Source organism: Lissotriton vulgaris, chromosome 5 (assembly GCF_964263255.1).
Source record: "Lissotriton vulgaris chromosome 5, aLisVul1.2, whole genome shotgun sequence".
Lineage (NCBI taxonomy): Eukaryota > Metazoa > Chordata > Amphibia > Caudata > Salamandridae > Lissotriton > Lissotriton vulgaris.
The window spans coordinates 139796091-139816766 of record NC_141693.1 but is presented as its reverse complement, the minus strand read 5'-3'; the positions used below and the strand labels follow the sequence as shown (position 1 = coordinate 139816766).

The window sequence follows — 20676 nt, the reverse complement described above, 5'->3', positions numbered from 1 at the left end:
TTGCGATAGGTGCCGACTAAAATATGAGTAGCCAAAAAATAAAACACGAGCAGGCGCAGTGTATGTAACAAAAAGTGTATTGTACAAAGCCTCCACCATTACAAAATGCAAACAAAATACTCGCACAATAAATAAATTACACCATTTCTTATAAGTCACGCAGTTTGTACTAACAATGACAAGTAAATTGTCAAAAAACAATTCACACATACATTCAGTTAGATAATTATACACTACAATAATTACACAAATCACGATCAACATTCTAATAAGTCGAGGGCAAATAGTGTGCAAAAAAGTGCAAAAAGTAAAAATATAAAACTCAGGAATTTTGAGCGACGGAATCTTCTAAGGGATGATTGTGATAACAGCAGAAGAATTTTAGTCGACCAAATTAGGTATGTACTTAAAAAACTGGACATGCCAACATAGTCAACATGTAAGTGGCTCGTTCCCTCAGCTGTGGAATCTTCGGTTGTAACTGAGCACCTGGTAAATTCAGATACCACCTATTGTCCTATTTAATGGGTTCATTTTGAATTTCAACCCCCAATATGTGGAATATTGGCTAGTGTTGTTTTTTTAAGCCTCTCACTGGAAATATTGTTTTATTCAAACATTTTAGGAGTAGGTAGTGTTGCATTGGTCTGTAAACTGCAAGCTTAAGAATTTGACAAATGTAAAATAAAATGAGCTGATCCCAAGAATAAGTGATAACTGTTTTTCCCCCATTTAAGCTCGAGCCAAGATTGTTCATGATGAAGTGCTTAGACATGCAAATCAGCTATGCGAGTCCTCTTTCTCATTAACACTACTCAAAAGCACTACTAGCTTTTAATGAGTGGAAATTTCATACTTTCCACCTGGAGTCAGAAAGGAGCGACATATTTTCATTCTCTTTGTAGCACATTTATGATCATATGGTGACAGTTCATTAAATGTGATGGAATAAGTGTTGGGGGGATTTAATAATTTAAAAACTAATGTGTCAGTAAGAAAATTTAAATACATTTACAGATGCTCATTATGAATGTGAACGGCACCTTCAATTTGCGGAAAACTTGTCTTCATTGCGCTGGCATATGTGACCTCATCCTTAAAGGGGGCATATACTTTTTCCCAAAATAAAAATATATATATAAAGATATATATATATATATATATATATATATATATATATATATATATATATATATATATATATATATATATATATATGTATATAAATGTTTGTGTGCGTGTATATATAGATATATATATAGTTATAGATATGGTACATTATAGTTCAGTGAAAATGTCAGCAAAAACATAACCTCTTAAAGTAATGAAACCACTGAAATTCACCAGTTATAGATATTTGAACTCAGTTGTGCCCTAAATTAACTGTAACTCCCAGCCTTGCAATTCGAAGTGTTGTTATCAATGATGTAATTCCAGATTTTATTAGGGATGCTATCAATGCAGCCATGGAACATGTCATGGGTGATATAATATGTGGGGGTACAAGCAGTGAAGTCAAGAAAGTGATTGTGAATCTGTCATATTTACCAATCAAGCTCTTATCTCTGTAACAGGAAGTGACAAAAGTGGAGGTAAGGAGGAGAAGAGTGTATTTCTGTCACAGCGGGAAAGATGCACTTTCTTTCACTTTATACCAATAAGAAAATATGTTCCTATTGCACCATTGCCCCTGTAATGAGTCCATAAACGACACTGGCTGTCCTTCTCTGATGTCCAATTGGATAGGGAGAAAAGTTTTTGATTCTGAAATTCTGCAACGTCAAAATGATAAGGCTCACATTTCACTTTTGAAAGAAATATGTATGTCCCCATTAATGTTATCTAAGTGCAGTGCATGGGCACATCTTTACATTGCAGGGGTGCGCCTTTTTAGTATACATTTGAGGTTACATAAGCATTTCAGTTTGTTGTTAATGCTGTTTTCACTTCTTGAATGATAACTACTGGGTAAAAAATACATATCTAGGTCTGGTGCTGTGGATTTTTGTGGTTCTGCTCTAAAATATAAACCATGATTTTTTGTCACCCTATTGAAAATGCAATAATCAAACATATTAAACAATGTAAACATGATTTGCAGCAGAATGCAGAGATAAGTAGGTGATCTGCCAATAGCATGTGGAGCTTTCTTGTGAGTTTCCATAAGAAGATGAGACTCACCCAGAAACACATGGCATCGGGTATACCACCACTACACCCAACATTTGATTCCAGCCAGCTGTAGAGAATGGGATTGATTTTAGGAGTCACTGAACACATCATGGTGTCTGTACTCGTATTAGTTCATCTTAGGTAAATCACTTCTGGTGCCTTTTACTCTTAACTTGTAACTTGTTAACCCTTGGAATATATCTGACAGCAGAATTGTATCCAAAAGAACTGTCTTACTTCATCCATTCAGGAGCCTTAGTGGAAAATGGGATACATATACACTACTCACTCTCAAACCTGAAAGTTGCACCCTCAATCACAACCGGACCAATACACCTGCATAGATCATCCTGTATAAAAAGGAGACCAATCCATCTATGGACATGTCCTCAATTCAAGTGGTGTGAACATTTATATATCATTAACATCCCTCTTATAATGTTGCACCTTAGTGACTCCTGTTGGCGACCCTGCCATTGCCAAAAGTTAAAAAAGTAGGAAAAGTAGTGCTAGACTCAGTTGTTCAGTTTCTGAAAGTATAAAGGAGAAATGAGTATTTAAATTGCAAGGTAGAGCTCTACCTGCAAGCCCTGACTTAGGAATAAGGTTCTGTTCAGTCAATGTAGGTCAGTAAAAATATCCTCAACTTGGAGAAACCAGCCCAGAGACACTGGGAAAGTGAATTTAGGGTGTGTGTTCTCAGACATGGAGCCATGTTGTTGCCAGATATTGGAACAAAAAAGTTTGGTTAAGACTCTACATCGACTTTGTTTGCCTTCACAAATCTGACAAAGGCAAGAAGGCTTAACTCATTGCACATCATTTCTGTTTTCAGCTCTACTAAATATGTTACTCAGGATACCTAAATCTGCCTGATTTATGGGCAGCATTTACATCATTGCCATAGGACATTGGGCGCCATTGTTACACTGACACAGTATAACAAGAGGCTTGAGAGGCATCCTTTTGGGTTGGAACCCTCTTCCATTCTTAACATCAAATTCCAATACTCCAGACCACCAATGATTTGATACATTCATGTAGCCTTTTCAGGCATTACACTTTCTCTACACCTCAGTAGATGTCTTCATTTGTCTTACAGGTGTCCTTGGTGCTTGGTTCATCAACACTGTCATTGAACAGAGCTCCTTATTTCTCCCTCCTGGTTAGTCTGTAAACTCAGAACCAGTCCACCGCCCACCACTCTGGGGCAGAGAAGAGCTGTACATAGGAGGATCTGTTCTCACACACAGCAGCAAAGAGTAGTGCAGCTCAGCTTGGCAGGAGTGCCACCATTTCCAGCCTTTTTGTTTTCTTTCGGCAGCAGCAGGACAAAAGACATAGCCAGTGAACAGTGATAAAAGCTGTGCACATATGTGTAATCCCATTCCTGCAAGAAAAGGCAAGAGAACAATGACAATGAGACATGTTCCATCTCCACAGAGGTGTTAGAAATATAATGAAAGCCTTTACATTTTTCTAGAGTTTTTCAAAATTGTCAACACACTGTGATTAATCCTAAAATGTTTTGAACACTTAAATTTAATTTAATTATAAAAAAACATTTGTGAGTCAAATTCCTAATTCATAGATTCAGGAATGGTGGACATACAAGTAGGATTACACATAGAGAAATTCTACCACTATGGGAAAACTTCCCCATTTATAAACCTACGGTCAGAGTGGAGTCTAAGTGCATTTCTTGGTGGTCCACCTGCAAACATTAGTGAACACAAGAAAGCCATTGTATCGGGTATTCATCAAATATTTGCATACAGGTTATCACCCTGTGAACTATTACAAGCTTATCCTCTACAAGGTAGTAGAACATGTGGGAGAAGATTGGGGCACAAAAGGAACCAACATTGTGGAGGTGTCATGGGATATCTTTCTCTAGGGGAATAATATCTTCCTTTTGGAGAAATGTAAAAAGGTAAATGTGCAAATTCATATCTATTAGAAATCTGCATACAAAAATACTAATTTATTGAGTACTTGATTATATCCCTGGAAGTTATACATTTCCTTGTTAGTTCCAAAAAGGTATCCCTCCTGTTACAATTTCTTCTGTTTCTCCGAAATATTTTGTGGAAATATGTAATTGATCTTAATCACTAGCAGATCACTCATTTGCTTAAGTCCCAGAGTGCAATGTTTATAGATCTATTACTTTTTTTTAAATCTAAAAACAATTACACCTTCTTACAAAAATTGAGTAGGGAAACAGGATAAACAGTTCACCCACTATACAGATCTAACTTCATCTTATCAGCATTCATCAATATTTGTTGGTGCAATAAACAAGGAATGCAAAATGTAGGATGTCACCTATCAACTGGAAACGTTTTCAAATATTTGGCCATATCTCACCCTACAGGGTCGTACATCTTTGCTCATTAAGCATTAGTAAAGTGAAGACCAACAAATGTGCCCCAGCTATACAACAAATGTATATGCAATCATTCATGCCTTCTTCAATTCATCACACACATCGTATGTGAACGAAAGCAACCTGTAAATCAATGTCAAGAATATCCACAAGGTATGCATTACTTGTGGTCTGAGTAGGTAGATACACATAGGCATTTGGTATATTTATGGTTTCTTACATTGTGTAATTTAGAACACTGTGGGGCAGATTTACAAGCCCCCTGCGCCTCTTTTACGCCGCTGTTGCGTCTTGGTGACGCAAAAGTGGCTGAGTGAAATCTACAAGATTTCACTAAGTCACTTTTGGGCCCATGCTGCGTTAAAACCCTGCGCCTGCTTGAAGCAGGCATAAGGATTGACGCAGCATTGTGGAGATTGGGCACCCCAGAGCATTGCTGGAGCTGCATCGCGCTTGCAACGCAACCCCAGCAATGCACCGCCTTTACGGCCAGATGCGAGACGCTTCTGTGCCGTTTTTGCCCCATGGTGCGCCTCATTGTAAATGCGGCGCATCCAGGGTGGTGGAGCTGCGGCGCACAATATCTGGCGCATCCCTGCTGATATGCAGGGATGAGCCAGATATTGTAAATCTGCCCCTCCATTCTTAAATATCGATTTCTCGTATTTTATATGAATGCATATTTAAGTAAGATTCTATAATTCTAATGTGGTGAAATGGTACTGATTTTTGTCAAAGTGTGATCAGTATTTGTATAGACTTGGGCATTTTTTCAAAGGCAATATTGTTTATGACTGATTCTATTGAATGAAAGTTACATTTTCATCTGCAGAGTGATAATATCCCTCCCTTCTAAAGACTTTGAACTAAATAGTTGATCAGGGTTTCTGAAAGTATTGTTTACTGCATTTAAGTTAGTTGAAGGCTTTGTTTCTGCATACACTTATCATCACACCACATAAGAGCTAGACTTTAGACTAACATTCCTCAACATATGTTGCAAGTGAACCATTTGTATTTACAAACACATGTAGCTGCAGAGTGTTACCCAGCTCTAAAAGGTATATCATACGCATTAGGTTAGAGAGTTCAGTTCAGCAGATTATATAGTAGTGATGTGTGCTTACTTTCTTCAGAACTCTAACAAAGAGACAATTCCACACCAGGTGCAATAGAGGGTGCTACCCAGTGGCATGGGGTTTCCCAATTCCCTGTTCCTCTGTGTTCTTGAAAGTGAATTCTCAACCTCCTCCAAGACGGGTGATACAAAGCAGCATCAAAGTCCAGACATTCCTGGAGTGAAAATGTGAGTTTGACAACCAGGCCCTTAATTCCATATTCTGGCTTAGGAGTTAACCTCAGTTCGGCTGGTAATGGTAACAGTCCTAGTGTTCCCCTCACCCTCAGATATGTTCACGAGCAAAACAGTGTAAAATGTGCTGAGTGGAAAGGGGCCAGAGGGGAGGAAATAAGGTGCAGATAACAGATTTAAACAGTAATTCTGCATTTTCCATGGACATAGCTTAATAACAGGATATTCCTGCACCTACCTGAAGTATTGAAGTATTGGCAGTGTGGGACTATCGCATTATTGTTCACTATCTTCTTTGATTGATTACAGCTGCACTCCCTGCAATTTTTTACACCTATGGGTGGAGTCTTAATGCTTTCATTGTTTCAAACAGATGCCTCTGACTTGACTTACAGAGGCCTAGTCACAAGTAGCATGTTTTAGTACTTTTAGTAGTTCTCCAATAGTACTACTCAGATACTACAAAATGCGATTTTCAAAACTTATGGAAGAACCCTCCACCTCTCTCATTTTTCTATGTGGCAGTTTCCAATAAAAGTTCAGTTATGTCATCACACCTAGGGCTTATGCTTTCATAGTAAATGTGGGAGTCAGAGGGGGAGTGGCTGGAAAATGGGGAATTCTTACATTTAAACATGAAGGTGTTGCGTTCTAATCTAGGACCCTGATCGATACTGTGACCTTATGCCCCTATTCGGCTATAAATCCATTTATTCCCTATATTGGCATAACCGTTCAAGTACAATATTCAGAAACTCGTCTCTGGCCTCACACGAACAGAGCCACATTTCAGAATCGCTTTCTCTGCCACTTCCTTTGCAACCAATTAGTGCAATGACATAGCAGAAGTTACTATCTAAGATTCCTAGATTAACACTCCGAGTTCTTCAACAAGATAAAAACTCAGCAACCTGGAAATCCCCGCTTGCTATGTTTTGAGTAGTAATAGAACTCTAATGAGCACTGATAGACGATCACTTCCTAGTGACATCTTTATTGACGTCTTATGTACAAAAACTTACGTCAAACAAGGCACCATTCAGGTATAAATATTACCAATGTTGCCTTAAGCAAACGCTGTCTCGCTGCTGAAGTTGCTGCTGTTATGCTGATGATACCATAGCTGCTATCACTACTGCTATCGCTGCTAACGAGCGAACGATGGTGTGGTGAACTTAGGAACTGAACAGCCATCCCCTGCAAGAGCCCAGCAGATGCAAGCTGCCCGCGGATGCTGCCCCTCCTCCTCCTCCTCGACGCGCTGAGAGAGACGCTGTCTTTTCTCCTGCATAGAAATCCAGCTCCGGCGTTTCTAGTCTACCCTTGCGGGTGACTGGGATATCGACACCCTTAAGGAGATACCAGACCTCCATCATTCTATTCCAGAGGTATGGTGTTGACTAAACCCTTAGAGAGAATTCTTGAAGCAAACCTTGGCAAAACCAACTTAACTTAAAGCTACTTACTTACTCCCCTCCCAAGTATTAGGCTTAGGTCAGGTACACTGGGGTAGGCGTAGTTAGAAGCACCAGTTGAGTATTTTAGCCTAATGTATATATGAATGTATATATGTTTTATTCATTTTAAACCATTGTATGGCTAAGAAACCATATCAATGCTTTTACAGTATTATTTCGCAATACTCATCTTACTGTACGTACTTTTTATAATAACAAGTCTTGCAATTGTGGCAATTCATTTCTCTTGTACGAGAAGAAAGACTGTTCAATAAATGTTACCCTTTATTGAAAACGCCCGTCTCTCTATTCTCTACATATTGTGAAAGTAAACTGCACAACCACTGACTGAGTAAAATAACTGTCTATTGTTTCACACGACCCTAGAGAGTGACTCTTGATCTGAGGAGCAAAGTTGTCATGGTGCACGGATTTTGGAAAACTGAATCCCTTCTTGGCTGTGCCAGGGAAGCTGATCACTTCCTATTCAGTCAAGAATGTTTCCAGTGACCTCTGAGCTAGTTGGTAACAAACCCAATTAAGTTTAGCATAGTCAGTAGAGGCCTGGAAGATCCGCACTTCTACGTCGATACTACAGTTTATGTTATTCCAATGCGCATGGCCTATTGGGAAAATAGGAACTACACTACATGGCACCCAAACGTTTGGTAAGGCGATAAACTAACGCAAGACGTTAGAGTAAGTCAGTCATGCATTTTTCACACAGACCCCTTTCTCCCGTAAATACTCCAATAGACGTCTGGAGTGGGTGAAAGGTTAAAATCCGCCCGAATTCAGTAGGAAGAGATTCCTATGTAAAGCTCTGGTTTATTCAACGTTGAAGGATACAGTGTTCCATAATATTGTGCACCTAATCTTTGTCTCCTTGGAGACCTACTCTGCAAAACCTGCATTTATAAAATGTCAGTAGAAAACAACGGAACTGATGCCGCAGCAGATGCGACTCAGCAGGGTCCCGACGGGACTATTGACCCGGATGCAATTATCATCCCGGTACATTTAAGAAAATCTATAACTTTAAAACTTATAGAAAACGGACTGACACCACAAGGTGGTACAGTAATTTTCGTGATAGAGGCACACGAATATCGGCAGACAGAGGTGTTCTATTCATGGATAAACTTTACAGCGGCAAACGCTAGAACAAAAGACTTTCGCTATTACAAAATAGAGAAACCTCCGGATGAGTACGCTCCTTTCGAGGAGACTGAAATCCCACTAAAATTCCAAGAGCACCTGCTCTGGTTTATTGGTGCCCTAAAACATAATGATCATATTACCAGGCTCGGTCCACTAGGTAGACCAGGAGCAACGTGGCCAGTTCTAGCCAGCTACACACCACATCCGGACATTGCAAAAATGTCAAAGGAAGAGCTGTTAGTACAGCTAAAAACATTAATTAAAATACATAGGCAATTAGTCCAATATGTAATGCGGACTGCAACAGTCCAACCAGCTGTTAATGTACCACAGCTGACCCCTCATCAGGGGAACACTAATAAAATCACACCACAGAACATACAATCATGTCTTGGTAAAACACCCGTAAAACGGGAACAAATTCCTTTCTGGTTAGCGCAAAAAATCACTCAAATAGAGGCAGTATTTCGGATTCTACCCCTATTGAGAAACACAGAATCTTGACAATCTGCCTTCCTATGGGAATCGCACCACACGTGGAGGACTGTGACACTTGGGGTACAGTCTTTGCTTCCATTTACACAAAAACACATGGTGTTCCGTCTATGGCGGTAATACCAGATGTACTAAGACAGATTCAAAATGAATACGGTCCAGAACCTGCTTTAACTCTTGGTATGAAATTACTGAAAGACTTCAAGCAGGTCTCGGCTATATTATTAGCCAATATAAAGGGAGAAGCAGCATCTGTGGCGATCCGCCAGAAGTTGAAGGAAACAGATATAACAAATCAGCCAATTAAGCTTGCCAGAATCATAGAAAAATGCTATGAAGAACTAGGTAGAGACAGCTTGGGTGGAAAACCAGTAAAGCCCCAACTGCTCGAAAATCCTGAAAAATTATTTATTAAAATAATTCAAACACTCCTAAAAAGAGCTGGGATGGAAATAAACAATCCACTCCCAAGGAAAAAGTTTTCCAGTCCAGAGGAAGGTCTCCTCGACGGAGGGAAAGAACTCCGACTCGAGAACACCAGTCTCCCCAGAGGGAGCCCTCTGAAAAAAGATACAACCTTAGAAATAGGGATAATTTGAAACAACCTGATAGATATCAAAGTATTGATACACGTCCCTCTCGATCTTTTTCGCAGAAATCGGAAAGAAGAGGAAGGTCAGACCCAGGAGAGCACACCAAGTCCAAAGACAAGGAACCTGCTCAGAGTAAAAAATCTCAATTTCCGAAAAAGAAGGTAGCCAGTATTAGAGTAATCAACCATGCAGAGAATACTGAGGACACAGTTGAAAAACGGGTAGTGGGCACAGACAATGTTAGACAGCGCAGCAGAAATCACTATAGCCCGCAAGATCTTCATGAGTCATCTGGAGACAGTGGACACGAATGAATACATTCAGGTTGAAACTGCCGACACCAGACTTAGCGAGCCCCATAAGATATACGAAATAACATTGCGTATAGAGGGTGATAAGACTAGGAAAATAAAGGGTCTATTTTGGGATAAACTCTCAAAAGGCTATGATATTCTGTTAGCTGAAAAAGATTGGCCCCCGGAGTTTGTCAGGGAGTGCCCTCGTGGCGAAGAAATGATTATGCCTGCCTTCTCGAATCACATTCCGATTCACAAAAAATATACTTATGCAAGCAAAATGGGCAGTGACCCGGGCACCGGCATTATATAACAAGCATTGGAAATGCAATAGGTCTCGCATTAGAAAAGTTGGAGTTATTGGTATTGTAAATGACATATGTTATTTATTTGTTGGTTTTTAAAATTGCTAAATTGATGGCTTTGTCATTTACAATGCCAATAGTTATAACTTTTGCGAATGTGACACCTATAGCATTTGGAATGCAACATATTTTGTATTTACGTGACTTAGATGGCAGCTCGTCGTTAGGCCACATTTCTAGAGAGCAGGAGAGTGCAGCAGGGGAGAGAAGCACAGCAATTCAATAGGTCTTGCATTAGGAAAGTTTGAGCTATTGGTATTGTAAAGGACACATTTTTTATTTATGTGCTTGTTTTGAAAATAGCGAATTAATAGCTTTGTTATTTACAATGCCAATAGTTTTATCTTTTGCAAATGTGACACCTATTGTAACACAATATGTGTTGTGAGGGTGAGTGAGGGTGAGGGTGAGGGGTTGAGGGTGAGGTGTTGAGGGTGAGTGAGGGTGAGGTGTTGAGGGTGAGTGAGGGTGAGGTGTTGAGGGTGAGTGAGGCTGAGTGAGGGTGAGGGGTTGAGGGGGAGGGGTCGAGGGGGAGGGGTCGAGGGGGAGGGAGGGTGAGGGGTTGAGGGTGAGGGAGGGTGAGGGGTTGAGGGTGAGTGAGGGTGAGGTGTTGAGGGTGAGTGAGGGTGAGGGTGAGTGAGGGTGAGGGGTTGAGAGTGAGTGAGAGTGAGTGAGGGTGAGTGAGGGTGAGGTGTTGAGGGTGAGTGAGGGTGAGGGGTTGAGGGTGAGTGAGGGTGAGTGAGAGTGAGGGTGAGTGAGGGGTTGAGGGTGAGGGGTTGAGGGTGAGTGAGGGGTTGAGGGTGAGGGGTTGAGGGTGAGTGAGGGTGAGGGGTTGCGGGTGAGTGAGGGTGAGGGGTTGAGGGTGAGTGAGGGTGAGGGGTTGAGGGTGAGTGAGGGTGAGGGGTTGAGGGCGAGTGAGGGTGAGTGAGGGTGAGGGGTTGAGGGTGGGTGAGGGTGAGTGAGGTTGAGGGTGAGTGAGGTTGAGGGTGAGTGAGGTTGAGGGTGAGTGAGGGTGAGGGTGAGTGAGGGTGAGTGAGGGTGAGTGAGGGTGAGTGAGGGTGAGTGAGGGTGAGTGAGGGTGAGGATGAGGGGTTGAGGGTGAGTGAGGGTGAGGGGTTGCGGGTGAGTGAGGGTGAGGGGTTGAGGGTGAGTGAGGGTGAGGGGTTGAGGGTGAGTGAGGGTGAGGGGTTGAGGGTGAGTGAGGTTGAGGGTGAGTGAGGGTGAGGGTGAGTTAGGGTGAGGGGTTGAGGGTGGGTGAGGGTGAGTGAGGGTGAGGGTGAGGTGTTGAGGGTGAGTGAGGGTGAGGTGTTGAGGGTGAGTGAGGGTGAGGCATTGAGGGTGAGTGAGGGTGAGGTGCTGAGGGTGAGTGAGGGTGAGGGTGAGCGAGGGCGAGTGAGGGCGAGTGAGGGCGAGTGAGGGCGAGTGAGGGTGAGTGAGGGTGAGTGATGGTGTGGGTGAGGGGTTGAGGGTGAGTGAGGGTGAGGGGTTGAGGGTGAGTGAGGGTGAGGGGTTGAGGGTGAGGGTGAGTGAGGGTGAGGGATTGAGGGTGAGGGGTTGAGGGGGAGTGAGGGTGAGAGTGAGTGAGGGTGAGGGGTTGAAGGTGAGTGAGGGTGAGGGGTTGAGGGTGAGTGAGGGTGAGGGAGGATGAGGGGTTGAGGGTGGGTGAGGGTGAGTGAGGTTGAGGGTGAGTGAGGGAGGGTGAGGGTGAGTGAGGGTGAGGGTGAGTGAGGGCGTGTGAGGGCGAGTGAGGGTAAGTGAGGGTGAGTGATGGTGAGTGATGGTGTGGGTGAGGGGTTGAGGGTGAGTGAGGGTGAGGGGTTGAGGGTGAGTGAGGGTGAGGGTGAGGTATTGAGGGTGAGGGGTTGAGGTTGGGTGAGGGTGAGTGAGGTATTGAGGGTGAGGGGTTGAGGTTGAGTGAGGGTGAGGGTGAGGGTGAGTGAGGGTGAGGGGTTGAGGGTGAGTGAGGGTGAGGGGTTGAGGGTGAGTGAGGGTGAGGGTGAGTGAGGATGAGGGGTTGAGGGTGGGTTAGGGTGAGTGAGGTTGAGTGTGAGTGAGGGTGAGTGAGGGTGAGTGAGGGTGAGGGTGAGGGGTTGAGGGTGAGTGAGGGTGAGGGGTTGAGGGTGAGTAAGGGTGAGGGGTTGAGGGGTTGAGGGTGAGTGAGGGTGAGTTAGGGTGAGGGATTGAGGGTGGGTGAGGGTGAGTGAGGGTGAGGGTTGAGGGTGAGTGAGGATGAGTGAGAGTGAGGGTGAGTGAGGGGTTGAGGGTGAGTGAGGGTGAGAAGTTGAGGGTGAGTGAGGGTGAGGGGTTGAGGGTGAGTGAGGGTGAGGGGTTGAGGGTGAGTGAGGGTGAGGGTGAGTGAGGGTGAGGGTGAGTGAGGGTGAGTGGTTGAGGGTGAGTGAGGGTGAGTGAGGGTGAGGGTGAGTGAGGGTGAGGGTGAGTGAGGGTGAGTGAGGGTGAGGGTGAGTGAGGGTGAGGTGTTGAGGGTGAGTGAGGGTGAGTGAGGGTGAGTGAGGGTGAGTGAGGGTGAGGGGTTGAGGGTGAGTGAGGGTGAGTGGTTGAGGGTGAGTGAGGGTGAGTGAGGGTATGTATGTATGTATGTATGTATGTATGTTGAGTTTGAGGCTGAGTGAGGGTGAGGTGTTGAGGGTGAGTGAGGGTGAGGGGTTGAGGGTGAGTGAGGGTGAGGGGTTGAGGGTGAGTGAGGGTGAGTGAGGGTGAGGGTGAGTGAGGGTGAGGGGTTGAGGGTGAGGGGTTGAGGGTGAGTGAGGGTGAGTGAGGGTATGCTGTGGTGGTGCTGAGTGGTGCTGTGGTAGTGCTGAGTGATGCTGGGGTAGTGCTGGGTGATGCTAGGGTAGTACTGAGTGATGCTGGGGTAGCGCTGAGTGATGATGTGGTGGTGCTGAGTGATGCTGGAGTGGCGCCGAGTGATGCTGGGGTGGTGCTGAGTGATAATGTGGAAGGGAAGGGAAGAAAGAACAAAAGAAAGAAGGAAGAAGGGAGGAAGGAAAGAAAGAAAGGAATGAAAGGGAGGGAGGAATGGAAGGAAGGAATGGAAGAAAGAAAGAAAAGGAAGGCAAGAAAGGATTGAAAGGAAGGAAGGAAAGGAAGGAAATAAAAGAAGAAAAGAAAGGATAAAAGGAAAGAAAGAAAGGATTCTAATTGCAAGTGTCAACATGAACATACTTGTTTTGAAGACGTAGTCCCCACATTTGAGATTCCACGGCAGAGAGGGGCTGTGAAGGAGGGAGGCGACGGGGACATCAAAGGAAGGGTGGGAGGGGAAAAAAACACATTAGCGAGCGAGAAAAGCCATAAACACCAGGGGGGGGGGGGTGCGGGGAAGTAGATTGCCTCCAAGCTTTCAAGCCTTTGAGAGGCCAAGCGCGTGCCTGGGGAAGCAACGTTGAGTGCTGGCACGACAGGCAAGAAAGAGGACAATGTGGAGCACTGGGCGGGAGAAGAGAAGGGTGTGAGAGAGATCCATGTGGAGAGATCAAAGTGGGGCGCTGCATAGGGATGGGGTGAGGACTCGGAGAAAACAATGTGGAGTAGTGGGTGGGGGAGCATCTAAGGATAGGACGGGGTGGTGGGAGCAGATTAGTACCTCAGGAAAACAGCCCAAAAAATATGCACACTCATGCAGTGTTTTACAAGAAAAAAATAAAAAGACTTACCAAAAAGTTTAAGAATAGAAAGAGCCTATCAGAGAGGTGGTGAACAGGGTAAGCTTCATAGGAGGGACAAAGACATGCCTATGGACTAAAATAAAGGTAGCAAATACTAACCCAGCAAATATAAAGCAAGCAAATGTGAGTGATAAACCACAAAGCCAATGGTAACCAATGAGAGGAATAAATACTACCTAATCTTTCAGCATGTCCCCAAATAGGGAGGAGGGTTGGGGAAAGGTGCCTCTGTGCTGCTGCCTGCCCTGCTGCGGCCATGATTTATTGATCTCATCCTGGGCAGAAGGTCGCTGGCGCTGCAGTAATAAAGCAACAACATAATGGTTTTTCACTGCAGATCAGTTAAATTAGCGGGTATTGGGCAAATTACTCAGGAATGTTGTGATTCACAAAATGGCAAAAAGGTGGTGGTTTCTGGTTATTGCAGACTCCTGCAGGGACTGCAGAACTCACGGGATTGCACTTTCACTGAACTGTCTACCATTTGCAGTTCCTTGCTGTTAACACCCCCCTCCTTCAGCGATCTATCCTGCTGAATAAATCCATTGGCAAGACAAGATTAAATCTGTTAGCTTTCTTCCTGTTGTATGCTAGTCACATACCCTGCCAGAGGCGGAAACTCTTATAAAACAAGTTATACCTCAAAGAACTCCCTTTCTTGACTTTATGTGAAGGGCTAAAACTAATGGGCATGAGGAGCCAACTGGCATGCAGGTGGTGGCGGCGCAGGGGGGCACCTCTCCTTGTGAGAGAAAAAGGGGGTTGTTAATTGCTGGATGATAAGCTGGATCACGTGATAGCGGCTTGAAGTCAAATCAAAGTCAGAAGGTTGAAAGAGCGCCTCTGCTGGTGTTGTTTCCCCTCTCTTCACACGCGACGCTGCTGTGCTGCCTGTGGACGCACAGAAGCGAAGGCTGCAGCTGGGGGCTGCGGGGGAGAGGCGGGGGCGCTGTCACTGGAGAGAGGGGTGAACAGAGAATGGGAGAGTGTGGCAGATGGAATGTCGGTGAGGGAAGGGGGCAGGCAGGTTACTAGCAGAAAGGTGCGGTGTTACTGTTACGGAGGAGAGTGTGACAGGGGCCAGAGTGGAAAGGGCTGACAGGCGGGAAGGAGAGTGTGCCAAGGACTATTGGACAGAGAGCGCAGTAGTGGAGAAGAAAAAGAGTGATCAAGAAAGATAAACTGAGAAGGAAAAAGAGACAAAAGCAAAAACACAAGACAAGTAGGAAATCATTAGAACGTGAGCAAGGTGAGAAGTGTATTGTTGTGAACACATGAGTGACTGACATGAATACTACAATAAAGTTGAAGAGTAATACAAAAACAAAATAGTAAGAGATAGAGATGGCATGTGCCGGACTTCAAATACAGTACAGTATTGATCAATTCTAAACGGTACCAAGTGAGTAGCGTTTCAGCAACAGGGTGGACGTGGCAAGTGTAGCACGAATCCTGAGATAGGTCGGAAAACAGATTACAATCCAATGAAAGAGGCAATAGATAAAATTATATCCATCCGTACTATGGGAGCGTACCATAAAATAGAAGGTACATTCGGAAGGGAATGACATGGGTAAAAGGTGATTCAAAAACACCCGCGCTTCTAACGTGTAAACACTAATGGGTGTCAGAGGTTCATACTTAAGACATATGCAAATGTAAACAGGCAAATTATGTCTGATATGAAAGCAATACCGCGTGGTTAAACAACATACATCACAGAAAACGGCTAAAAAGACTTGTCCGGTAGGCATAATAATGCGTGATGTCATTATAGCCTTCAGTAGTTCAAAAATAGTGTGGGCGCTTCGTGTAAAACAGCAAGTGATACTGTGAAGCAAATAACATGGGTGGCAGGTGAATCCAACATGACGTTGTCCAACAGCAATTAAAACTGCTAGGAATCCCTGATATGAAAGTAAATCATGTGCAGATATAAATAACTGGGTGCCACTGATTCAAAGGATGACTCTGTGCAAATATAAACAGGGAGATGAGTCTGACATAAAAAACAATGTGCAGCGTGGTAATGCTGCAAAAATCACGGTGGTCGATATGAAAGTAAATCATGTGCAGATATAAATAACTGGGTGCCACTGATTCAAAGGATGACTCTGTGCAAATATAAACAGGGAGATGAGTCTGACATAAAAAACAATGTGCAGCGTGGTAATGCTGCAAAAATCACGGTGGTCGGCTATTGAAGACAAAAACTGGTAGGCAAAATGGTCCGTGAATGTAAAAACCGGCGCAGTAGAAACCACAAAGAGGTGATCGCGTAAGAAAAAAGATGCTGAGGAAGGACGGGGTGTGTGACAAGGGAGGGAAGGACATAAGATGGAAAGAAAGAAAACTGTGGGTAGATGAGAAAAAGTGAGAGAAAAAGATAGGAGAAAGGGACGACAGCGAATAGTGGTTACAATGAGGTTCGGAGAGAAGAAAGGTAATTTAAAGGGAAAAAAGAAGGAAGAAAAAGAATTACGCATTGAGAGAAGGAAACTGTGGAGTACAGGGAAAGAAGAAGTAAGCCCTGAAGTGAGAGAAGGACTGTCATAGGGAGGATGAGGAAGACGAGGCAGACTGAGGCAGCTGGAGAATAATGGAACGTGAGAGAGTGATGCGTGGGCAGAGAGAAGGCAGGCGCTGGAGAGGGAGGGGGTGGGATGCCTAAACAAGTTAAAAGGAGACTAAAGTGAAAGTACGGCCGGCAGGCCGTGAATAATTAGGGGGTGACAAATGCACTGCAAGGGCTGCCTTTGATGTGGTAATGCAAGGCAGGCAGGCAGGCGGCTGGTGGCATTGTGCACGCGCTTCATGCACTGCAAGGAATCGCCAGCCAGTGGTGGTGTGGATAAAGACTGGATAAGCCCCTATAGAGCTTGCCAGCTGTGCTGCGCACAACAGGCGAGCCCTAAAAATCATGTAGGATGGGATGAGGACTCACCTCCTCACAAAATCCAGTTAAAAAGTGAACCAACTGCCCAACGGCAGTATCCCATTAAGCAAGAAGCTAAAAAACAAGTCAGGGAGATCTTAGATCAACTTGAATACCAGGGGGTGATTAAAACATGCACCTCTCAAATGAACAATCCTTTGTTTCCTGTCTCCAAGCCAGACAATTCATATCGTCTAGTTTTGGACTACAGACACCTTAATGCATGTTGCAAAACGTTTGCAGTACAAAATTCGCACAGTGCTTCACTAATGAACAACATAGTTAGGAAAAAATATAAAACAACATTAGACATATCTAATGGTTTCTTTTGTCAAAATATTGCACCAGAAAGCAGGTATTTGACCGCTTTCTCCGTAATGGGGTCTCAGAAAATTTCTGTAGGCTCCCACAGGGGTTCAAGAACAGCCCAGGACTATTCTCAGCTAGAGTAACAGAGTTACTACAAATATATGATGATGAGGCATTATCTTACGTAGATGATATCTATCTCACAGACGACGACTTGGATACTCACTTGAAAAGAGTGAACCCCATTATACTTGGGTTCGCAGCAGAGGGTTACAAATTCCAATGGACACAGCAAGTCAGAACATCAACTTAGTCCTCAAACCACACAGATCATCCCACGTGAAGAAAAGAGAACTGTCAACAGTAAATGTCACAGCCATTCCAATACCCGGTGGGGTAGTATGGGAGAATACTGACTATGAGATCTATGGTCCGGTCGAGATCCTGAAGTATCCTCATCAACTGAAGGTTTCCTTAAGTGACTTTGTAAAACCTAGTACATTCTCCGATGATTGGGACTTTAACAGTATTAATGACATGATGTCTGATTTAGTAATGTCAGCTAGATTCACAGAACATGATTATTTACAAGGTTTGTCTAGTTATGAACAGTTGTTCTGTTATACACATTATGGCGATCATTATTTGCATAAATCTGCACAGCCTAGAAATGTTTTTAAGTATAATCAATGGGAACATTGTGCTACACCACCAAAAAGCAGTTCTAAAAAATTCAAGTACTTCTCAGGGTTTAACACCAGTGATGCAGAAACGTTTTATTACAAACTGTTAGATAAAACAGGAACGAAAACAATGCTGACAAATACTAAATTAATATATTCAGAAGCATTTTATGAAAAAATGATTACATTTGGTTTTGATTATTGGAAAAATAACATTGAAACAAAAACCATTTGGGGTACAAAAGATTGGCAGGTACAAGGCCTAGAAGCACTATTCAGAACCTGCATGATACCAGAACAAATGATGTTTTTAAATGACACAATTCACCAAACATCCTGTCTTGGCCTAGCTAGGATCAAAGACCTAAACAAACCGTCTATTCCAAAGCCAATACCTGAAAATGCAACAACAGATATTGAGATAGACGTAACTAAAATTTTACATTTTAACAGAACACATCCTGATTGGAAAAAGTGGTTAATCTGGCCTACTGACACAAACAACTGTCAAGATAGATTCCTGAACAAAACACGGGGGTTAAAAATGACCAGACAAGACCCTAGATACTCCCAGAGACAACATCCAGGGATAGTAACAACATACAGTGTAGGGAAACTCTGCCTCGAATGGCTAGTATCATCCACACTGGCTGAAATTAAGCAACAATTGTCTTTACTTAAAGAGGGTGCTGATTTGCGCGATTTCATTCTTGGACCACGCAAACAGCGTCAAAAGCGTTTCATAGCGGCCAGCATCTATGCTGCGTACAACGAGGCTTGGAAAGTCACACAAATTGAAACAGCAGAGAAAATACGAGAAATTGATTGTATTAATTTGGAAAAATCACTTTCTGTAGTGGACAATGGGTTAATGACTCTGTCCTCCAGAATATATTCGTTGGACAATATTGTTTCCTCTGCCTTTGATATAATAGACAGAGACTTGCTAATGTTACAGCATGGCCAGTCGCAATTACGTTCTATTGTACAATTAGGCTGGACGCTGCAAAATCTTCGTTCAGGCTATGTGCCTTGGCGTTTAATCAACACAACGTCATTGTTTTCCATTTTTAACCTTACTGATAAACAAATCAGCTTGGCACAGAAAGGAGCAGACTATACAATCCTGAGCATCTAAAAACTTGAGAGATTACCATTGACAATGTCAGAAAGTCCTGTCATTGAATGGATAATACACGGAATTATCACTATTCCGATAACAACTTTCCGATTTAAAAAGTGCCTTGAATACATACCTACTGGCCAGTATGAACAATTAGGTAAAGGATATGTTAAGTCAGCATGGAAATTACCATACACACATTCATGCTATAGTGACAGCGACAAAAATGTATTTCTTAGTGGTGAAAACTGTAAACGTTCACTAAGCGGTATACTTTTGTGCCAGGGTATTCATTTACATGGAGCCTGTGAAGGTAATTCTAACAACCTTTCATGCCACCAGCTTGTCACACCTGCAACGCAGATAGAGCCTTTCTTTATGCAACTTGCGAATGGGAGTTACATTCTTAGGACAAATCACAGATGTTGTGGCCTTGTGCCAGGAAAAGCCTATCTCGTAAGCGTAACTTCCATGGTCAAATGCTGTATGCAAGCATTGTTCCCGAGCGGGCCTGGAGACATAGAGACTCCCATCTGGCCTCGTCGGCATTTCTATTCTATACGAATTGATACTTTAAGCAAAATGAAGTCTGTGCTTTTGCAGACAACAGTGCCCATAACGTCATCAAAAGAGACGTATGATCTCCTAGTTGCAAGGACAGCTACGGAGGTTCATGACATTTTATCAACAAATTGCCCCGTGCATTTCGTAGAAATGTTGAGCCAACTCCTAAACATGTCTAGTGCCACAGGCATCCCAGGCATATTTAAGACGATTTTTACAGGACTGCTAACACCATTTCAAGCAATTCTGGGAATCGTTCCAAATTTTGTCCACTCTGTTTTTGGCGGCATACCCCTATTTTTGGGACTTGTAGCAGGGATTTTATTTTTGACCCTCCTGCTTCGTTATGGCAAGCCACAGCTCAGACATGACTACTATGGGAATGGAAGAAACAATCCTAGCAGTGCGCTACCGGGACAGAATAACTAGAGTCCTTGGATTGGCCAGGCTGAGAGATCTAAACATGACCTGGTTCCTTTCATTCAGACCGATATGGCAAAACTGCATCTTACCTGTGCTACGATGTATGCTATGCGGAGATGAGTGCGTGTTGGACATCTGACTTGCACTTCCATCAGCAGTACCAATGGATATCGATACTTTGCTCAGTCCGATAACGGCTCACGCATTGTGTTCTCCCCAGCGGCTACCAATCCTGATGACGGCATTCGTTGAGACTCCTGTGCTACGACTAGGTGGTAACAGTGGAGCGAGTGACAAAAGCAACATCACCCAGGTACGACCTTCTGTGAGCATTGCTGATCCAGCCTTTGATGACAGCAATCATTCTCACACCTGCCAAGTTACAGCACTATCGAATTTGGTCGAACTGTCACCTGATTTTGTAGACCAATTCTTTGAGAGCCTGTCTGATATGATGTTCTCACCCGAACAGAAACAATAACTTTGGAGAAGCATTCTGACACACAGCGTTCCATGAACTCTGAATTCGGCCTTCAGTTTTGAACAACAAAAACTGCTAAAAGCGTTGGAACTCTATTTTCCCCGTTCAAGCAATAATTCTTTTGAATTAAACACTTTTTAATATTCATGTTTTTTGGCACGAAAAATTCTTTGCTAAAAGTAAAACTATTCATAGAGAACAGAAGCTTCTACTTCCATTTCTAAATACATCT

General features: G+C 43.3%; 1 protein-coding gene across 1 annotated transcript in view; it reads right to left on the bottom strand.

The window, feature by feature from the left end:
* Positions 1-2686: 2686 nt before the first annotated feature.
* Positions 2687-20676, bottom strand: part of MYMK (myomaker, myoblast fusion factor) — a 153582-nt gene continuing 135592 nt past the window's right edge. Inside the window, exon 5 of the mRNA XM_086919990.1 lies at positions 2687-3562. Coding sequence (XP_086776116.1) covers positions 3416-3562 — 147 coding nt within the window. The 3' untranslated portion in view covers positions 2687-3415. The remainder of the gene's footprint in view (positions 3563-20676) is intronic.